This window comes from Carcharodon carcharias, chromosome 6 (genome assembly GCF_017639515.1).
Source record: "Carcharodon carcharias isolate sCarCar2 chromosome 6, sCarCar2.pri, whole genome shotgun sequence".
Classification (NCBI taxonomy): Eukaryota; Metazoa; Chordata; class Chondrichthyes; order Lamniformes; family Lamnidae; genus Carcharodon; species Carcharodon carcharias.
The window spans coordinates 160,291,045-160,312,815 of record NC_054472.1 but is presented as its reverse complement, the minus strand read 5'-3'; the positions used below and the strand labels follow the sequence as shown (position 1 = coordinate 160,312,815).

General features: G+C 42.5%; 1 protein-coding gene across 1 annotated transcript in view; it reads right to left on the bottom strand.

Moving 5' to 3' along the window:
- LOC121278845 (collagen alpha-1(IX) chain) overlaps positions 1-21,771 on the bottom strand; it is a 78,457-nt gene that overhangs the window by 21,465 nt on the left and 35,221 nt on the right. The window contains exons 8-10 of the mRNA XM_041189303.1: positions 13,169-13,321; positions 9,658-9,729; positions 4,160-4,204 (exon numbers count right to left, since the gene is read on the bottom strand). Of these exons, the coding sequence (XP_041045237.1) occupies positions 4,160-4,204; positions 9,658-9,729; positions 13,169-13,321 (270 nt within the window). The remainder of the gene's footprint in view (positions 1-4,159; positions 4,205-9,657; positions 9,730-13,168; positions 13,322-21,771) is intronic.

Below are 21,771 nucleotides of genomic sequence, written 5' to 3'. Positions count from 1 at the left end.
GAATTATTTGTGCCTCTCACAGCATGAGTTTAATAGCAGCCTGAAGATCAGCAGCTTCCTCATTAAAAAACAGTACAATTCAGCATCTGGTAAAAGAGCAAATGCAGCAACATGCTGCTGTCATTGTTAATTAGCTTAGCTTCTAGCCACTTACAGCAAGATGAAAAAGAAGAATTTTCATTTGCTCTCCTACTGCGATTATCAATGATACATCAGGCTGTTATACCAAAGCAGTGATGCAGAATAACCACTTGGGCCAGAACAATGAAACTTCTCTGTGTCTGTCTGTTAACTAATATTGTGGCTGAAGGTGTGGGAAAGTGAACATTTTCCATATGTTTAGTCCGCCAACTTTTATTGAGGCCTCTCAGGTGATGTGCTGCAGGACACAATCAGTGGGTCAACTGATGTGCTGCTGCACAGAGATCCACCTCATCAAGAGGGACAGACAAGATCCCAAGATGGCAAAACTAGTCCTGACCTCCAGGATTATATCAAGCATGGGATGACATTGATGAAACCTTTGAGCAAATCATGCTCACCATTCCCTGACTAAAAGTATGCTAATAAGCATCAAAGTGACAGGAGAAGGAACAGATGTGGTTTCAATGTGGAATTCCGGACACGTTTAGCTACTGCAATATCCAGGAGCAGTTCACTACAGCAGCTCCTCTACCACATTTTATCAATCTGTTTTCCTTCAAATTTTTAATCTGAATAATTCTATCTAATTTTAAAGTGAAATGATTGCTAGCACTGGTATTGGCATCATTAGCTGAACCAGCACAATCTCTTCTCTTTCAGGCCCTGCAGGCTATGTTCCGTATTTACCCAATTTTCTGACTTCTCTGTGGTGGCGGCTCATTTTGAGACTGCAACTCCAGTACTGAAATAGCATGTGGCTGATAGCACTTGTGAAAGAGTACAGATCTATTCCACTCTGGGAGAAGTCTCAAAATTAAGTCAGATTTTGTTCTCACTAGCATTGTCCCGCAAAGGAAAATGGGATATTGACTGGGCACAAGAACCCTTGGTTGATATCTTTCCCTGTTTTGCTTAGCTCATAGGTGATGTGTTTCCTGACTGCTTCCCTGGATGAACTCAGTGCAGAACAACAATATTTTATCAGTATGCTGTTAAAGAGCAAGACCTCACATCAAATGTAGAGTTAAAGTTCTGACAGCTTGGAATGAAACCCAACAATGAACCACATCTGTGGAAATTCAAGATCTTCTAATCCTTATCACTATAATATTTAATGTTCATTATGGCTAGCCGCATATTTGAACTGTGTGAAAAATACATTACAATTCAGATTTCCACTTCTCAGATTTTCCTCAGTACCTTTTCTCTGTCCCCAACCTCTGATCATATGAACATACAAATTAGGAGCAGAGCAGGCCACTCAGCCCCTCAAGCCTGTTCTGCCATTCAATAAGATCATGGCTGATCTTTGAATATTTTAAGGCAGAGTTAGATGGATTCTTGACAGGCAAGGGGATGAAAGGTGGGAATGTGGAGTTGAGATTACAAAGATTCTGCTTCCACTGTCTTTTAAGGAAGAGAGTTCCAAAGGCTCATGACCCTCTGAGAGAAAAAATTGCTCCTCATTCCTGTCTTAAGTGAGTGACCCTTTATTTTTAAACCATGAAGCATGCAGTAGTGTTCTGCACAGCTCTATCAATCTGTTTTTAATGATGTGTCTGAATGAAGGCAGAAAGCATTAAGCCAGGCAGGATATCTGGAGAGTATCCTTCTGTTAAGCCCATTGCATGCACTCAGTCTCTTGATCAGCTCCCACAACACTCAAGAAGTTTGACACCATCCAGGACAAAGCAGACCTCTTGACTGGCACCACATCCACAAACATTCACTCCCTCCACCACCAATGCACAGTAGCAGCAGTGTGTACCATCTACAGGATGCACTGCAGCAATTCAACAAGGCTCCTTAGACAGCACCTTCCAAACCCACGAGCACTACCATCTAGAAAGACAAGGGCAGCACCACTTGGAAGATCCCCTCCAAGTCACTCACCATCCTGACTTGGAAATATATCGCTGTTCCTTCACAATCGTTGGGTCAAAATCCAGGAACTCCCTTCCCAACAGCACTGTGGGTGTACCTACACCAAAGCAGTAGTTCAAGAAAGCAGCTCACCACCACCTTCTCAAGGGTAACTATGGATGGGCAATGAAATGCTGGCCCAGCCATCAAAGCCCACATCCCATGAATGAATTTTTAAAAAATCAGTTGATTCAACTAACTTGATTGAGCTTTTTGTTTTACATTTTTGATGAGTTAACAGAGCGGGCTGATAAGGGTAACACAGTTGATTTCATGTACATGGACATCCAAAAGGCTCTGGTAAAAGTGCCTAGAAAATCCCTCCCTAACAGCTCTGTTGTAGCATGTATTACAAGAAGGCAACTCACCACCACCTTCTCAAGGGCAATAAATGCTGGCCTAGCCATCCCATGAAAAAAGTTTATAAAAGTAGGCTTGTCAGCAGTGTTGAAGCCCATGGAATAAAAAGGACAGTGGCAGCATGGATAGAAAGTTGTAGGAGTGACAGGAAACAGAGAGTAGTGATTAACCATTACTTTGCGGACTGGAGGAGGGTATGCAGTAGGGTTTCCTAGGGGTTGGTATAAAGACCACTACTTTTCTTGACATATATTGACCTAGACTTGGATTTACATGGTCCAATTTCGAAATTTGCAGATGATGCAAAACTCAGGAGTAATGTGAACTATTAGGAGGATAGTAATAGACTTTCAGAAGACATAGGCAGGCCGGTGGGCATGTAACAGATGAAATTTAATGCAGGAAATGATACATGTTGGTAGGAAGAATGAGGAAAGGCGATATAAAATGAAGGGTGCAATTCTAAAGGGGCTTCAGGAACAGAGATCGGGGCCCACATGCGCACAAATTGTTAAAGGTGGCAGGGCAGGTTGAGAAACTGGTTAAAATGGCATACAGAATCCTGGATTTTATTAATAGAGACACAGAGTACAAAAGCAAGGAAGTTATGGTGAATCTTGATGCATCACTGGCTTGGCCTCAATTGGAGTGTTATGTCCAATTTTGGGCACCACACTTTAAGAAGGATATGAAAACTTCAGAGACGGTGCAGAAAAGACTTATGAAAGTGGTTCCAGGGATGAGGGCCTTCAGTTACGTAAACAGAATGGAGAAGCTCAGGTTCTTCTCTTTGGAGAAGTTTGAATGGAGGTTTGTCAGAAGTGCTCAAAATCATGAGGGGCCTAGACAGAATAGATAGGGAGAAGCTATGGATGGGGTTCTGTTGGGCCCATGGGGGTTTCACCCACCAGTCAGAGAACTGGTGGAGAACCTCCATCAGTTCCGTGGGAAGGCCCAAAAGAATCAAGGGTCCTTCAGGCACTTAAGTGAGCTTCCCCGCAATTGAGGATCCCGGCAGCAAAAGTCCTGCCCACTGAGAGCTGCCGGCCTCCTCATGCCATCAGAACTAGAAGAAGAAGCAGTGGCAGCTAGCATCAGAGTCAAGGACAGCAGGGTGACTTTCAGAGCATATCTTTCTTCCCAATGCTGTGTCCCTCGATCAAACACTGAGCATATGATTACAAGGCACCCCACCCCAGAGACCACAAACAAACCAGATAGGGTTTGCTGGGCAACCTTCCGAGAGCGTGGGAAAGCCGTGCTGCCCCCATTTAATCCCTGAGCCACCACTAAATTGAGGTGGGCTCAGGGAGAATGGGTATCAATTGACTCATTAATGAGCCTAATTTACATCCCACCACCGGTGACCAGGAATCCTGTGTCAATCCCTTCACTCTAGGTGGATTTATCAGTGGAGGTTTTGCTGGAGCAGGGAGACTGACACAGGGCCTCTTCCGCAATTAAATGGACCCGGCTGCTATTTTTCCCACATCAATGGGCTATATTCAATACAGCTCCATATTAGGAGAGCAGCCATATTATGGACCCTATTCCTATGTCTAAATCTTTGAAGGTGGACGCCTCTTTGTTCCACAAATAAGCTTTTTGCACATTCTCAAAACTGTATTCCAAGAACACGATTTAGTGCAGGTTATATTCTTTCCCTCTGAATTTTAAGTAGCAACAAAATTAAAAGCACTTTTGCAGATCTTGATTATTTGTAATCACTTACCACTCGACCTTCGGGACCCATTGGTCCAATTGGTCCCGGTCGTCCCTAAAGAAAATAAAGACAGCAATGATTAATGATTAAGAATTAACACTGAAGCCCCTCAATATATAAATGAAATCAAAATAAATGGTCAAGACCCAAAGCACAGGACAAAAACAAGCTGGGTACAAAAGCCAACTTTTGTAAAGAGGACACAAAAACAAGCAGGCATAAGTTTGAAGTCTTAGGAAGAATAGGTTAAAGATGAGTTTCAATTTCAATGCAGTGAAAGTTGTGAGGAGGAACACCAGCAGTGTCGGCTGGAGACATTGCAGGTGAGAAGGAATAAAACAGGAAATAGTACTGACTGAAAAGAGATTGAGAAAACAAAGGCAAAAATGTTTAAGGAGGAGAAAGGGATGCTGAGGTCCAGAGATGAGAGCAACATTGACTATTAAATGAAAAGATTTTTACGGCATGTGAGATGAGCCAGCGGAGTCTCGAGAGATGGGAATACCATTCATGTTTAGATTGAGCGTGAGCTTTATCGAGAGTTAAATGTTATTGAGAGGAAAGAAATTGTTTTAGCGAAAAAAAGAAACCAAGCACCTTGGAGCTCTCTTAACATGGGAAGTGATGTGAGCTCTATTTTATGTCAGAGGAGGTTATGAGACCAAGAATATCAATAGATTCAAAAGGATTCAAAGTGGATGTTATAGCGTTGATTTTCCAGGCAAATTTTCTTTGTGGAAACATTGAACTTTATTTACAAGACAGCAGCAGCAACTACATGTGTGCATCTAACTCCATAACTAAAGAACTCTCTCTTAGAGGTTGCCCACACTGCTAAATCATTGGTTTACACAGATCATGTGATCTTACAGCACAGGATTATCCATAAAGCTACAGTCCTACATTTCTCAAAATTATAATTACTACATTCCCCCCCACCCCTTTAAATAATTATCTATTTTTTATTCATCCGCGGGATGTGGGCTTTGCTGGCTGGGCCAGCATTTATTGCCCACCCCTAGATGCCCTTGAGAAGGTGGTGGTGAGCTGCCTTCTTAAACAACTGTAGTCCATGTGGTGTCGGTTCACCCACAGTCCTATTAAGAAGGGAGTTCCAGGATTTTGACCCAGCGAGTGAAGGAACGGCGATATATTTCCAAGTCAGGATTGTGAGTGTCTTGGAGGGGAACTTCCAGGTGGTAGTGTTCCCATCTATCTACTGCCCTTGTCCTTCTAAATGGTATTAGTCGTGCGTTTGGAAGGTGCTATTGAAGAAGCCTTGATGAATTCCTGCAATGCATCTTGTAGATGGTATACACTGCTGGTACTGTGCGTCAGTGGTGGAGGAAGTGAATGTTTGTGGATGTGGTGCCAGTAAAGTGGGCTGCTTTGTCCTGGATGATGTCAAGCTTCTTGAATGTTGATGGAGCTGCACTCATCCAGGCAAGTGGGGAGTATTCCATCACGCTCCTGACTTGTGCCTTGTAGGTGATGGACATGCTTTTGGGAGTAAGGAGGTGAGTTACTCATCACACAATTCCTAACCTCTGACCTGCTCTTGTAGCTACAGTCCAGTTCAGTTTCTGGTGAATGGTAATGTCCAGGATGTTGCTAGTCGGCAATTCAGTGATGGTAATGCCATTAAACATCAAGGGGCAATGTTGGATTCTCTCTTGTTGGCTATGGTCATTGCTTGACACTTGTGTGGCGTGGATGTTACTTGCCACTTGTCAGCCCAAGCCTGGATATTGTCCAGGTCTTGCTGCATTTGGACATGGACTGCTTCAGTGTCTGAGGAGTCGTGAATGGTGTTGAACATCGTGCAATCATCAGCAAACATCCCCACTTCTGACTTTATGATGGAAGGAAGCAGCTGAAGATGGTTGGGCTGAGGACAATACCCTGAGGAACTCCTGTAATGATGTCCTGGAGCTGAGGTGACTGACCTCCAACAACCACAACCATTCTCCTTTATGCTAGGTATGACTCCAACCAGTGGAGACTTTTCCCCCTGATTCCCATTGACTCCAGTTTTGCCAGGGTTCCTTGATGCCACACTCTGTCAAATGCAGCCTTGATGTCAAGGGCTCTCGCCTCATCTAGGGAGTTCAGCTCTTATGTCCATGTTTGAACCAAGGCTGTAATGAGGTCAGGAGCTGAGTGGGCCTGGCGGAACCCAAACTGGGTGTCTGTGAGCAGGTTATTGTTAAACAAGTGCCGCTTGATAGCAATGTTCATGACCCCTTCCATCACTTTACTGATGATGGAGAGTAGACTGATGGGGCGGTAATTGGCCGGGTTGGATTTGTCCTGCTTTTTGTGTACAGGACGTTCCTGAGCAATTTTCCACATAGCCAGCTAGATGCCAGTGTTGTAGCTGTAACTGGAACAGCTTGGCTAGGGGCATGGCAAGTTTTGGAGCACAAGTCTTCATTACTATTGCCAGAATGTTGTCAGGGCCCATAGCCTTTGCAGTATCCAGTGCCTTCAGCCGTTTCTTGATATCACATGGAGTGAATCGATTTGGCTGAAGACTGGCATCTGTGATGGTGGGAACTTCCGGAGGACGCAGAGATGGCTCATCCACTCAGCACTTCTGGCTGAAGATTGTAGCAAATGCTTCAGCCTTATCTTTTGCACTGATTTTCTGGGCTCCTCCATCATTAAGGATGGGGATATTTGTGGACCCTCCTCCTCCAGTGAGTTGTTTAATTGACAACCATTATTCACGACTGGATGTGGCAGGACTGAAGAGCTTAGATATGATCCGTTGGTTCTGGGATCACTTAGCCCTGTCTGTCATATGTTGCTTATGCTATTTGGCATGCAAGTAGTTCTGTGTTATAGCTTCACCAGGTTGACACTTCATTTTTAGGTATGCTTGGTGCTGCTCCTGGCACGCTCTCCTGCAGTCTTCATTGAACCAGGGTTGATCCCTGGTAATGGTAGAGTGGGGGGATATGCCAGGCCATGACATTGTTCGAGCACAGTTTCGCTGCTAAAGGCCCACAGAGCCTCATGGGTGCCCATTCTTGAATTGCTAGATCTGTTTGAAATCTATCCCATTTAGCCCGGTGGTAATGCCACGCAACATGATGGAGGGTATCCTCAATGCATAGGCGGGATTCCATCTACACAATGACTGTGCAGTGGTCACTCCTACCAATACTGTCATGGACAGATACAGATGAATCTGTGGCAGGCAGGTTGGTGAGGATGAGGTCAACTATGTTTTTCCCTTACCACCTGCCACAGTCCCAGTCAAACATGTCCTTTAGGACTCGGCCAGCCAGGTCAGTAGTGATGCTACCGAGCCAGTCTTGGTGATAAACATTGAAGTCCCCCACCCAGAGAGATTCTCACCCTTGCCACCCTCAGTGCTTCCTCCAAGTGGTGTTCAACATGAAGGAGCACTGATTCATCAGCTGAGGGAGGGCGGTATGTGATAATCAACAGTGGGCTTCCTTGCCTTGAACTTAGTTGAACTCTGTAATTCAGCAGTCTCCTTGGGTTTCTTCTGCTGTTCTTCCATGTCATTGTTTAAGAGTCTTCATTTCTTCAGGTTGCTGAATGGCTACACATTCTTTTTTCATCCTGTTCCGGTCCTTGGACTCTCCAGGCTCTCTCAGAAGTACCTTGCCTTGTTCCTTTTTCAACTCAGGAACTCTTCTTGCTTCCTTTTGAAATCTCACTGGCCAATCAAGGTTAATTTCTCTTAACCAATTTCAACCTAGAAGGCTAGGTCCATCACCTTCTAATAACATTACTGGTAGTTGTGCCATTTGGTGTCTATAATGAACAGTTACTCTGGTGATATCCTTTACCTAGATTTCTTTATCCGTGTACGTTTTCTGCTTGTTTGGATGTTTGTTCCAAATGTAATTGTTGATCATCTTTATTTAAATATCTGAAAGTGTGTCCTCCTATTACAGTGGTAGAAGCACCTGCGTCTACTTCCATTTTTAAGGGCTTACCGTTCACTTACACTGTGACAATTATTGGCTCTGTCTTCCCAACTTTAATGCTGAATAATGAATATATGTCAGAATTGGTTGTTCCTGGCTCTTCTACACTATATACTTCAATGGACTTCAGTTATTGTCTGGAAGCCTGTTTAAATCTCGCTTTGCAATATTTCATTATGTGTCCACTCCTGTGACAAAAATAACACTCTACCTTTTTAAATTGCCAATTGTTAGAAGTATGGTTGTTTCCACGTCGATAAAAATTAGTTTTTGACTTTGTTGCTAAGCTGTTTCCCCTCAATTTTCGGTTAGTGGGGGGAGTTTCCTGCTTCACAGCACAGCCCCGGCTTTCCCCGTCATTTTTGACTGCTTGTTCTCGCCCAACTAGGAGAATGATGCCATTTTGCGTCTCTTGAATTGCTTGTGAATCTCTTACAGCACTTTCCATCGCAAGGGCTATTTCTAACGCTTTCTTAAAATCGAGATTCACTTCAGACAGCAATCTTCAAGAAATAGCATCCTCCTGCACGCCACATAACAAACGATCCCTGAACATGTCATTCAAGGTTTCACCAAAATCACAATATTCCATTAGTTGTTTTAATTTCACCACATAGGTAGCAATGGTCTCCCCCAGGGCTCTATTCCGTGAATTGAACTTGAACCTCTGCATTGTGATTGAGGGCTTGGGTTGGAAATGTCCCTTAATGAGGTCTACTAATTCACAGAAAGTCTTCAAATCTGGGGCACTGGAGTTGTCAAGCTTCGGATTAAACTGTAGGGCAGAATATTGCGCTCTTCAGGCAGGCGTACACCTGACCTGAACAAGTGTAAAATGACATGCAATGACGTCGGGCGAGCTAAACTGAATTATCCTCATCGCCAGTTTGTTATAGATTTGATTTTATAGGCAACTTTTCTTAGTGGAGACACTGAACTTTATTTACAAGACAGCAGCAACAACCTCATGTGTGCATCTAACTCAATAACTAAAGAAGAGCTCTCTCCTAAAGGTTCCCCGCACTGCTGACTCATTGGGCAGAAATTAGCCCTTGTCGGGTGGGCTCAGTGGGGGCAGACGGGCGCAGTTGGGAAGCCAACCACTGCCCGCTATTGAGGCCAGAAGGCGACTTCATGCTGGTGGGTCAATTAAGGCCCGTCCAGCGTGAAACATGAGCGACAGCGTTCAGCACTGCCTGTGTGGCGACCGGCGGGTAGAGGGCGAGTGGGGCGAGTGCGTCATTTCATGCTCAAGCATGGCGGGTGTGCACCCACCCACCCACCGAGGTGAAAATTCTGCCCTTTGGTTTACATAGTCATGTGATCTTTCGGCACAGGATTATTCTTAAAGTTACAGTCCTATGTTTCTCAAAACTATAATTACTACAGTGGAGCTATCAAAGCAATGAAAAATAGCGTATGTTGTGCATATTATTAAAATCCATGAAGGAACTGAATATGAAGGAGTATGAAGGGAACTCAAAAAATAATTATAAAAGTACCCTAACAACAAGGTTTCTAGGGTTGGCCTATGGTACTTACATTTAATCCTGGAAGGCCAGGCTTTCCTGGTTGCCCTGTGAATCCAACATCACCACGCTCCCCTTTCTGACCCTGCAATGGAACAAATTGGCATATTACTCAAATAGGCCATTGCTGTTAATTGAGCACAGCCTGCATATATCACCGGTAACAGAATTATTGGTGTTATTTCAAGCTGGGGCCAATGGATTTTAAATGTTAGTTTCCAAACAAGAAAGATTTGAATAAATATTTCAAATTAAGAATAAAAAAGGGATATCTGAGGCCTGAACGAGGATAATAAATCACTAATTTGTTTCATAAAGGTCTTTGATCCGAAACATTGCGTTGGATTTTCAGAGTTGGGTAGACTACATGGATCTTTAAAAATGGCTGCCGGGACCCCCTCCCCAGAACAAAAATCCCACTTTTGCAGGCACTTTCTCCTGAGGTGGGCACACTGAGCCTGGAAATTACCCGACTCTCGTCACCCACCTCTAGGATGAAAATCCAGACCATTAACTCTCTTACCCTCTCTCCACAGATGCTGCCTGATCTGCTGAGTATTTCCAGCATTTCTGTTTTTATTTCAGATTTCCAGCATTGGCAGTATTTTGCTTTTGTTTTACGGGTGTGTCAGCCAAAATGGTATTATCTATTATATATTAAAGGTATTGTGCCTGCATGCATTTTTTGTTATGCCACCCTTTCTGTTAATGTCCTGTTTCACTTATTGTGAGCAAGGTTACAGGAGATTCATTGGTCTGAAAATCAAGCACTGCAGTGATTGTTTTATCTCCTGCTGTTTAAAATATCTGTATCATTCTATTAATAATTAAGAGGAACAACAAGAAGTTACTGTAAAATTGGATGCCCCAATTAATCGCTCTACATTTTTTACTTACTTCTATGTCCTTTTTAGAGTTACAAAGAACTAACTACATTCAGGGCAATGATCAGATTGGCAATCAGAAGATCTGTACAGTCTGTTTCCTGGGATGAAACATTTAAGTTCTGAAGAGAGGTTGGATAGACTTGGGTTGTTTTCATTGGAGCAGAGAAGACTGAGGGGGCGACCTGATCAAGGTATACAAGATTATGAGGGGCATGGACAGGATGGATGGGGAGCAGCTGTTCCCCTTAGCTAAAGGGTCAGTCACAAGGAGACACAAGTTCAAGGTGAGGAGCAGGTGGTTTAGGGGGGATGTGAGGAAAAACTTTATTACCCAGAGGGTGGTGATGGTTTGGAATGCGCTGCCTGGGAGGGTGGTGGAGGCGGGTTGCCTCACAACCTTTAAAAGGCACCTGGATGAGCACTTGGCATGTCATAACATTCAAGGTTATAGGCCAAGTGCTGGTAAATGGGATTAGGTAGGTAGGTCAGGTGTTTATTACATGTCAGTGCAGATTTGATGGGCTGAAGGGCCTCTTCTGCACTGTGAGATTCTGTGATTCTGTGAAAACAGTATTTTAGTAAATGTAGCAGGTTTGGGAGAAATTGATGATTTTAAACTTATGGTTCAATGCTCTTCATCACTGGGGCTTGCCTTTCCTCATTTTATACATTTATGTATTTATAAATATTATTATATTTATAAATATCATTATATTGTTATAAATATATATTTATATATATATTATAGTTACAGGATTTTGATCCAGTAACTGGGTTTATAGCAATTGATTGCCATGTTTAGTCAACAGCTCTGTTATCATTGCATTATGGAACTAACAGGATAGTAGAAAATAAACTAGATGGATCTTGATTCCTCTTTTTATAGCAACTTGCCTCTGGAACTAGAAGTGCAGGGCACAGAGATTAATGAATCTAACTTTCCAGTCGGAGCTTTTGTGGAGCAAAATGTCGTCAGAAATTAAGTCTTGTTAAATTCACCTGCAAATCACTGTAGCTGTGAAACTGTTTTGATTATGAGACATGCAAACAGGAAGATACTGAATGCATAATGGAATTATTTTGTATGTTTTAGGGAAGATATTTACAGCTGTCAGGAAAGTAGTCCTACATCAATAGTTTCTCACGGTATTTGCTTCCACAATACAATCAGATTTTGCAGAATTCAGCCAACATACCCCAATTATGTCATTATTCTTTATATAAAGCTTCAGATGTTTGATGCTGACTTAACAACCTTTGTAAACAAATGGTACTTACTGGAAGGCCTGGTTTACCAGGAGGACCTGCTCCTCCCTGCAAAAACGAAATTAAATATGGTCACTTTTCCAGCAATTAAACTATATTTCCTTCACATTTTAATTATTTTAGGGGCTTAACTTTGTATCCAAATGAAGAATATTAGTCATGGAGAGTAGAACACTTTCCCCAAATCTGTCACCCAGCACCAACACCAAGCATTCCTCAATTAGATATAATACAGTCAAGAGCAAGTTGAGGTTCAAAAGTGGTGAGATAACTCTCTCTCTTGCCTACTGGATGAGTCCTAGCTAATGCCACATTAGCAAAAAGGGGGCTGATCTTTGATCGGAAGTCCTCTATGGATCGACAGCCTCTCACTTCAAGTCCTATCCACTCCTTCTTGTGGTGAAACTTGTTTACATCTACCCCACAATTGGGGGGGGGCAGATGTAGGAAGAGCAAAACAAAGTCCACTGTGGTATGGAAGGAGACAGCTTCAGGTATTTGGTACTTTTAGCAATACCGTCACCCTGGCTCTTAGTAGCATTTCCTATTCTAGTAGTGTAAGTTAAATTAACACAATAGGTTTTCTTGAATGCCCTGGGAAATTTTCACAAAATATGATTACCTCAGAAACTTATTTGTAGGTTGCTGCCTCCATAATGCAATCAAGTCAATGTTTCACTGAAATTTGCTTTCCTGTTCCTACTAAACTGTAACATCATTCCTCCTCCTTATGTTCTCACTTTGCTGAAATTGAAATTTGTCACAATTCTCCCACTCAATTTTCCATAGGACTTTTATGTTTTTAAAGCCCAAGATTAATACAACAAATTTGGTGTATTCTGATTTAGCTTGCCTTTTCCCCTTTGATGTTCTGCTAATGGGTCTTGGTCTTCTACCTTGGTTTCCCAATCAAAAGAAAATTGCGAGGAACACGCTCAGAACAGGCCCAAAGAGGTCAATGGTCTACTCTTTTTCCTATGTTCACATGTGCTCAAGGAAGATAGTCCTTGGCCAATTTGTGCATTAGTTACTGTAAGTTGCATCTTCAATGCATATATTAAAATTTGTCCTTGTTTCTTATCCAGTTTGGAAATTTGATCAGGGCCTTTCACATCAGCTATAGTAGTTTAAGAGTTTAAGAGCCAAGTCAATAATAAAGCCAGGCAGTTGAATATTTTATACTGAGTTGTTATCTGAGGAATCCATTTATGCTGAGCTACCATAGCACATGTGCAAACAAAATGCTTCAGTTTCATCCCAAAGCAAATTGCATGAGTTGCCAGCTCTAGAAGACAGTGAGTAACCCTCTTTGCCTCTCATCTTTAAGAAATCCATTGGGTATTTTGGAGTTAATAAGTTTTAAAGACTCACATCAACACCAGCTTTTCCATCCAGCCCAGGCAATCCTGGAAGCCCTGGAGATCCTGGAGATCCCGGAGGACCTGGCAAGCCTGGTGCACCAGGCAGACCCGGTGGACCTGCCTTTCCGAAGTCAGGTCTTGGACCCCTGAATCCAAAATCAGGCTAAATAAAGAGAAACACTTAAATCAGAATTAGTAAACTCACCATGCTTTTAGAAGTTAAGGCACCTCTAAAATCTACCACAGCAAGTGTGCCACAATTCTACAGGAAGACCAACACTTGCCAGCCTATATTTGGGGAAATGGCGAACACTGAACTTGAAGAAATGCTAAAATGTCCTAATTTAATTAGAAGATTAGTGTCAATTCCATGAGAGTCCTTAAATTTGCCTTAAGAATTTTGTCCTAAACTCTTCAAAGGCACCCAAGGCCCACAATGTTTCAATCACCAGAAATCATTTACAGCAAACAATTCCAATATAAATCTGGAGCAGAATTCTCCTGAACTTTGAGATCATGAAAATGGGAACTTGGGTAAATTCAATTTTTAGGGGCTACATTGTATTCATTTGTTGCTCACAGCCTAGTTTGTTGTGATATTGTTTAACTACATTCCAACTGAAAGAAACCAAATTCCACGTAACAAACCAACAATTGATCATCAAAATTTTCCCCATGAGGAGTATGAGGCTTGAAAATTAAATTAAGCATTAACTTTTAAAGTTCCTTTAGATTTTATTTTTCTCATAACCTTTAACACTTACATCCTTATTTATCTAACCCTGCAGAAAAACAATATACCCCACACACTATAGTGAAGAAATGGATCAAAGTTATTCCTCTAAAAGAGAAGAGCAAGGGATTCCATAGGGAAGATGCCAGGATCCATTGGCAACCTCTTTGACTGGAGAAGGTATGAGATATAGGGAAACATTTGCTGTTGCAGTCAGATATCAAACTGGGAAAGTCTTCACAAACAAAAACACTGGATTTTACAGTTTTGGCAGGGTGAGGAAGCAGAATGGAAAGTAAGTGGTTCACTCGCTCCCACCCTAACAGGAAGGCAGCCAATTAGTAATGCAAAGGGGAGCTCTGTGCCCAATCAGACTGCTAGGCTAAGACTTTAGGTGGCAGAAGGGTTATACTGGGAACTGAAAGTTGGTCATGGCCACCAATTTGAAGGCCCTCTGCCCTCTCAATCTTTCCTTATTTCTTATGGCAGGCTGAAAACAGTGAATAAATGAAGTCAAAAATATACAGATGCTGCCACTTTCACCAGCAGAGCATGCTGCTACTTTCAACTATGGTCCCACTGGCAAGACTTTTCTTCTATTCTTGTGAGGCCTCCTCAGGTCTTCTGTAAAGCGCTTACAAACTGTTTTCCTTCCGGCACCCAAAAAATGCAACAGGCAATGAAAAATTGCAGACAGTTGGCTCTTTAACAAGTTCAACAGATTGTTAATTGGTTATTTCAAAATGGTGGGCAGGCTTCCAATTTCCACACCCACTCGCCTTCCGTAATATCGGAGACAGGCATGATGACGTTGGATTTCCAACATGACATCATCATGCCATTGGAGTGTTCCGCCTGATTTGCAGCTATAAGATCCAGCTCGTAGGGCCGAATAGGCCTTCAGCGATAGCACAAAATGTACAAAAGCAAATCAACAGCCTATCTTACACATGAGTTATGTTCCCATTGACATCAGTAAATTGGGTGGGGTGGTAAATGGAATGGTGATTCATTGTCACCAGTTTTGCAGCATTGCCAAATATCAATTTCCCCACCCATGCTGAATAGAGGAGTTTACTTAGTATTTTCTACACATTTTTCCCCCTTTAGGAGAGTTTTGGAAGGGTTAGCAGGCTGATTACCAACCTATTGAACTGTGTCATGAACATCCCTTCCATGGTCCACAAGTCCTGGAGTGGGACTTAAACATTAATGCTCTGGTTTTGAGGTAGGGGCACTACCTACCAAGCTATAAGACTTCTCACTAGAAATGAGTTCATTCCCCATTATTCACTGACTGCCCTGTTTCTGTAACAGACTACATTGAAGTAGAAGGATTACAATGCAGTTCAATTTTTAGTTAATTTCCCTTGAGGGGAATACTGAGAAGATAATAGATTCCAATCTCTCCCTTTCTCTTGTGATTTTTGTCTGGCCTTTTGTACTCCAGCATTCCCGGTACAGGCTGGGGTTGCATATCAGGAACATTCTACACCCTGAACAGCTAATTTAATATACATTAAAATTAATGGTGAAAAAATAAGCCTGTCAATGAACAGTTTTCTGAAATGTGCTGCCAACCTCTGTCAAGTAACAGTTAATTGGGCTGTTGGAGGTTGTTGGAGAAGTGCTGAGGCCTATGTGTCCAATTCCATTAATCTTTCAGCAGCTTCAGGGGACAAGGGAGAAGACTGCAGAAAAAGAAGCAACTTACAGATTCCAGTCAGTGTATTATTAAAAGATAATGGGAACTTTAATCTTTGTCTAAAATCACCTTATATTTTCTTTTGGAAAATACGTGATGGTTAAAAAAAACTTTTTACCCCTCATGAAATTTGCACTGTAATTACACAAAATAGAAAATACACCACAATTTTCCAGTCATTGGACGCATTTCTTCAAACGGTTCAAACCATTTCATTTCAAATCTTTGACTCTACTCACAGTGTACAGATTAGCATGCAACTAAATAAAAAGACGATACCTCACCTTTTCTTGGTCTTCTGCATGATGTCAGCATTGCAAATTCATCATCTACACTAACTGCAAAGCTCCCATGTTTTTAGGGAATATTTTGTCCTGTGCTATATTTATGCATACATTTGAATGTCTGTGTAGGTCTGTGTATATAGGTGGGCAGATACGTATGGCTGCATTCTGCTTGGCTGCAAATGGATTTTCATTGCACATGTGTTCATCCGCAACTACCTGGAGTTGTCTGAATGATTATCACTCAGATAACGAGAGGTGGATGAGAGTATATAATTTTGTCTGTGTTTTTATGCATATTTGCATTTATACCTTTGTATCTCTATTTATAGCCTGTCTGTCTGGATGAATGCATGGCTTTGTGATTGTCTTTGTCCAGGGGGGCAATTTTAACCCCCAAAATTGGGATTAGGGTCAAGTGAGATGGTAATTTTTCTTTTAAATTTCAAACTTGACCCCAATCCACCTCCAATCTGACCACTTTCAGGCTTAATGGAGGTAGAACAGAGCATGGGCAACCAACCCGCTCCCAGGAGGCAGGTTAACAATTTAAATATATATTTAAAGGCCTTGAGAAACCCAACAGGGGGGGTGAAGACAGCTTCAGGAAAAAGGTAAATGCTTTACAGCACTGATTGTGGGCCAGGAGGTGCAGGAGAACTCCCCCTGGCCTACCCTAGTCCCCAGGCTTACTTCCCTGGGGCCAGGCCTCCTCCATTTTGCACTACTCCATCCAAAGACCCCACCTCTACCAAACAGAGATCAGATGCCTCCCCCATACCCACTCTGGGATCAGAGACTAAACTCCCCCAAACTCCCACTAGCAGCTGCAGACACCTTACATGCAGCTGCAGCCTGCTCTGCAGTGCTTCCTAATTGAACACTATCCTGACTCCACTTACCAAACCAGCCAGTGTCAACATCAGAGTCTATGTGTTTGTCTGCATTGTTGTGTGTTTATGGCTTTTTGGTGACCTGTTGATCTGTGCCTCTATTGTCTTATTAGGAATCATTGAATGTTGTCTTAAAGCAATCATAGCCTATATATATATATATATATATATATATATATATAACCTTGACACAGGCCTGGCCTGTGTCAGGACTTTGTGCTATAGGGATGGGAATACAGATAAGGCTATGAGAAGTGAATTGTGAGACTGGCCGATGGCCTCTCTAGCTTCGTTTGCTGCTCTCAGGTGAAAAAGCTTCCTAGCCACAGAAGGGGGAGAGCAGTTACCAAGGTTCTCTGATGGCCTAGCTGCAGGCAGTGGGCAGGAGGGATAACAGCCTTTTTCTTCCAGGGTCAACAAGTTCACTCAGGCACCTATAGATCAGATACTGGGAGGACATCACTCAGGACATCAATGCTAGGAGCATTTCTCCAAGATCATTGTTACAAGGCAGGCAGGGAAAAAAAAATCAGATCAAGCTAGAGTTGTTAGGGTTCAAAGACTGCTCTGATACTTTTTCATTACAACTGCAACAATCACATTTACAACACTCACAGTAATCACAACACTTACATCCATCAGCATCCCTCAATGTACTGTAATCACGGCACCCGATTCCACAAAGCATTCTTGCTCATGCTTGCACACTCAACGCTCTTAAACTTCACTTACCCACATCACACCCGTGGACTATACACACAGCTGTTCCACAATGACAGTCATTTTTTCCAAACACCTCACAGGACTCTAGCTTGACACACTTTAATCTTTCTTTTGGAGCAGGGTGCACACAACAGAAGGCAACAGCTGCTGAAGGAGGAAGAGTGTGTCTGCACTCCAGCCCCTCACTTGAAGAAAGCATTCTGGCAATAATGGGAAGGGTCACAGATATCATGGCCAATAGCAATGCTGGAGGAGACATCAAGCAGGATATCTTTATACCTAATCCTCCTTGCCTTATTTTAGTTTTCCCTTATCCCAAGCACTCTGCATGAAAAAACTGCATATGCTTTCAACATCCATTTCATTTTCTTCACTCTCCTCACACCACAAGCTACGACTTCCTCCATTCTTTTATTTCAGCAGCAGAGAACATCAGCATCCTTCAGCCAATGGAGGAAGTGGAATACGTGTTGATGAAGATGCATTTCTGAGACTTGCAAAAACCACCTCAGAGATTGACACCAGGCGTACTTCAGACATTAGATTAGATGTTGAGCGAGGATATAGTTGGACTTATCTGGTATAGACTGAACAACAGCATGATGGATGCTATTGTTGCATTCATGGAGCTGGCCAGTCAGTGCACGTTGGAAAGAATTGCCCCCATGCTCTTTACAAAGCCTTGTGACAAGCCTCAAGCTGGACACCTTCCCCCATGCTTCGAACCACTGTGCACAAGCTCACTGGCAGGCCAGCTACCATTTCTAAGTGTATGTCCATCAGCCTTCATCGCTAGCCTGGGCCCTCAAAGCCAGGAAAGCAAGGAACTGGGGAAGAGTAGAGGGATATAGGAATCCACCTAGTTAGTGGTTAGATGAAAAAGTAATTTAAAAGGCTAATGGAATATTGGCACTTATCTCAATGGGACTGGAGAACAAAGACACACACAGTTGTGTAAAGTACTTTTAGACCCCATGTGGAAAACGGTTCAGTCCTGGGCACTACAGGAAGATATACTGGCCTTAGAGGAGGTGTGGCACAGAGTTACCAGAATGTTATCATAGCTGAAAGGTTTAAATTATGAAGCCAGGTTGCATAGACCAGGCTTGTATTTCTTTCAGTATAGAAGATTAAAGGCGATCAAATTGAGGTATGTAAGATGATTATAATATTCAGTAGGGTAGATGGAGAGAAACAATTACCTCTAGTGGGGTAGCCCAGAACAAAGGAAGTAGAATCTTAAAATTAGAAGAACATCTTTACATGAAGCATAGAATAAATTTGAATTTTCTCCCCCAAGAAGCTAAAGAGGCCAAGTCAATTAAATTTTTCAAAACTGAGATTGATGGTGGTTTTGTAAAGCAAAAGGGTTATGGAACCAAGGCGGATGGATAGAGTTGAGATACAGATCAGCCATATTGAACAGGGGCTGAATGGCCTACTCCTGCTCCTATGTAATCTCACCCTCTGTCTGCCTGGTGCCTGTGGCATCCTCAACTCTGCCCTAACTCTTGTGCCCTGGGAAAATCCCTCCTCTCACCTAAACTCTGAAGTATGTGTGGTTGCAATCTCTGAATTGGTGCATGGTCAGAGTAGGGACACTGCATTTTCAGGAAGGCAGGCATTCTCTTCCTGAAGTGACAGAGATATCTTCATATTTCTACCTGAAATTAAAGAATGGAACAAATACTAGCTTTTAGTGTGAAGAGTGATTAGAGATAGAACCGGCTGATGAAAGCAGTTGCAGTTTGTCGTGCACAATGTCTGGGAAAGATAGAAGTAAGAAGAGGAATAGTTGTGATGATGCCGAGTGATGTCTCCTCCAGCATGATCATGACTCTCCCCCATGACCTGTGATGGCCATACATTTTCTTCCAAAAGGGAGGAGATGTGCAGGAGGGCTCCACCTGCAGCCTTCTTGTATAGGTTATGAGCAGCCTTCATCCACAAGAAACTAGAAACAGTTTTAGTGATTGTCTAATAAGGTGTTTATGGAATGTGCCTAACATGATAGAAGGGCTTTGTATGTAGTCTGCAAGATATAAAATGTAAGAGCTGAGTCTTATAATAGTGAGGGTTGCAGTAGTAATAAGTGAGAGTATAAGGTGAAGAATGTGAAGTGAAGTGTCATGCGGTGGTTATAGTCGAGTGAAAGGGAGTGCAGGAGTGAAGTATTGTGAGTTATGAGGCCTGAGGTGGTGGGGATATGCACAGATACTATGAAAGCAGTAGTCCTTTAGCAACACTGGTGAGATCACTGAACTTTTTCCAGCATTGCAGCCCTGTTTGTGGAAGCTAAACACCAGGCATTGATCTTCTCAGTGACTTAATCCCACTGAAAGTGCAAATGTTGCCGAGGGGGGCATTCAGCTCCCTAGGGAGTGGAGGGATTGGGGGTTGGAATGGGAATAAACAGGATCTCCATTCTCCTTCCCATCAACTAGGTCCTCTAGTGTGACACAGGAGAAACTGGGTAACCCCTTTGGACTTCCTCCAGCCATTGACAATATTTCCTACTGCCTGCAGACAAAAGGCACTTCCTCTTTTGGCTGCTATTAAGTGGCAACAAAGACATCTGATTCCCCACCCTACAAGGAGGCAAGTACCCATGGGACCTCAGGTTGTTTGTTTCCTTGTTGAAACATCTAGTTTATGACACATCATGAAGAATTCCAAATAAAATAAGTTAAGTAAAAATAACGCCAGCATCATCGCTTTTTTCTCTAAATTGAATCAAAGGTAGTTTCAAAAAGAGCAACAAAAACCATGAACCCTGGAGTTTTAATTTTTTCTGATTATACATTGGTTAGTGTATTTATGTAAAAGGACTTGGTGTGATATTTTGCTGTTATCGGTAACCATTTTTCTTAACTAGAATGAAATTTCAAAGAGATTAATACAAGAGATACTTAAACCTAATCCATGTTAAAATATAATTAACTAATGACAATTCTACAGCACATGCAAGCAACTAAATGAACTAGGCTTTCTAATAGGGATTGTACCAAAGAACTTGCATGCATTCTATTCTATAGATACATGCATAAATCATGATGCAACAAGACCTTTACTTAACACAAACAGGGTCTAAGAGCTATTGAAACTATCAATTGCATCATTAGAATGAATACCTCAGAATTAGGGATAATTCTCTGAGAGGGAAAAAATTGGAAAAATGGTTAGTAGCATCTTAACAATGTTAAACATAATGTATTTATTGGACAAAAATGAGGAAAATTTGCAAAGTACAGTACTGAGGTCAGGAATTGGGAACAGTCAGCCATTTTGCGATCTGAGCCTCCCAAAGGAAAGGCTTCTCCATTGCCCTCCATCTCCGTCATTTCCAATTTATCCTATTGGAAAGTTTTAAGAATGATATTCTACACAGCATTCTTACAGACAGCTTTCGTCGCTGGAGGTTTATTTCAGACTACATAACAGTTTCTCAAAGCCACATGGGTCAGTTAGGGTCCTGAGATCTGCCCATGGTGGATACTGGGTGAGTTGGCATGGTAGTTGTAAGGGCAAAGAGTGAGGGGCTGGGCATGGGTTAGCATGAGTTGGCACTAAGTTGGCATATAGGCAATAAAGGGCCATGAATGTGGGTAGAGAGGCATGGAGGATATGAGGGGCCATGGAGGGGGGGTTAGGTAGAGGGGCATAGGTTGGAACAGATTGTATGAAGGGCTATGAGGGTTGGGTAGAAGGCAGGTGGTGGCATGGGCTGTCATGGATGTGGCATGCGGTGTGTATGGGGTGAGGGGGTGAGAGGTGAGGGTTGGGGATCTGTTATTTTATTTCATTGCTTTTTAAAAAAATCTTTGGTACAGCGCCTGAGCACAGAGACAGGCTTTCTTCCCAGCCCACCTCCACACTCGGCAGCTTCCGCACTTGTTCCGGGGTCAGCTGGCCCAAATTTCAGAGAACCCCACTATCCCAGAATAAAAGTCCCAACTTCCAGGGCACTTTCTCCAGGGTTGAGTTTGCGGTGCCAGGAAATGTCCTGACTCTGTGCTCCTGACCCAAGAGCAAAAATTCAGGCCTCAGCGGATTAAAGGATATTAACAATTGTTGCAATTCCCAGTTTAGATCAACTAGTTTAGTGTGGTCCAGTGATCAAATATGCAATCTTCAAAGGCTATGTGGATCATCAGACAATTTCTTTACAACCAAGAAATTAAGGTGCTTTTTCTTTTAAACCAGGCGCTTATCTTGACTTCCTTCTTCACAGATGCCTTTCAGCAATGGGGAAAGACTTTAGACTCACTCACTCCA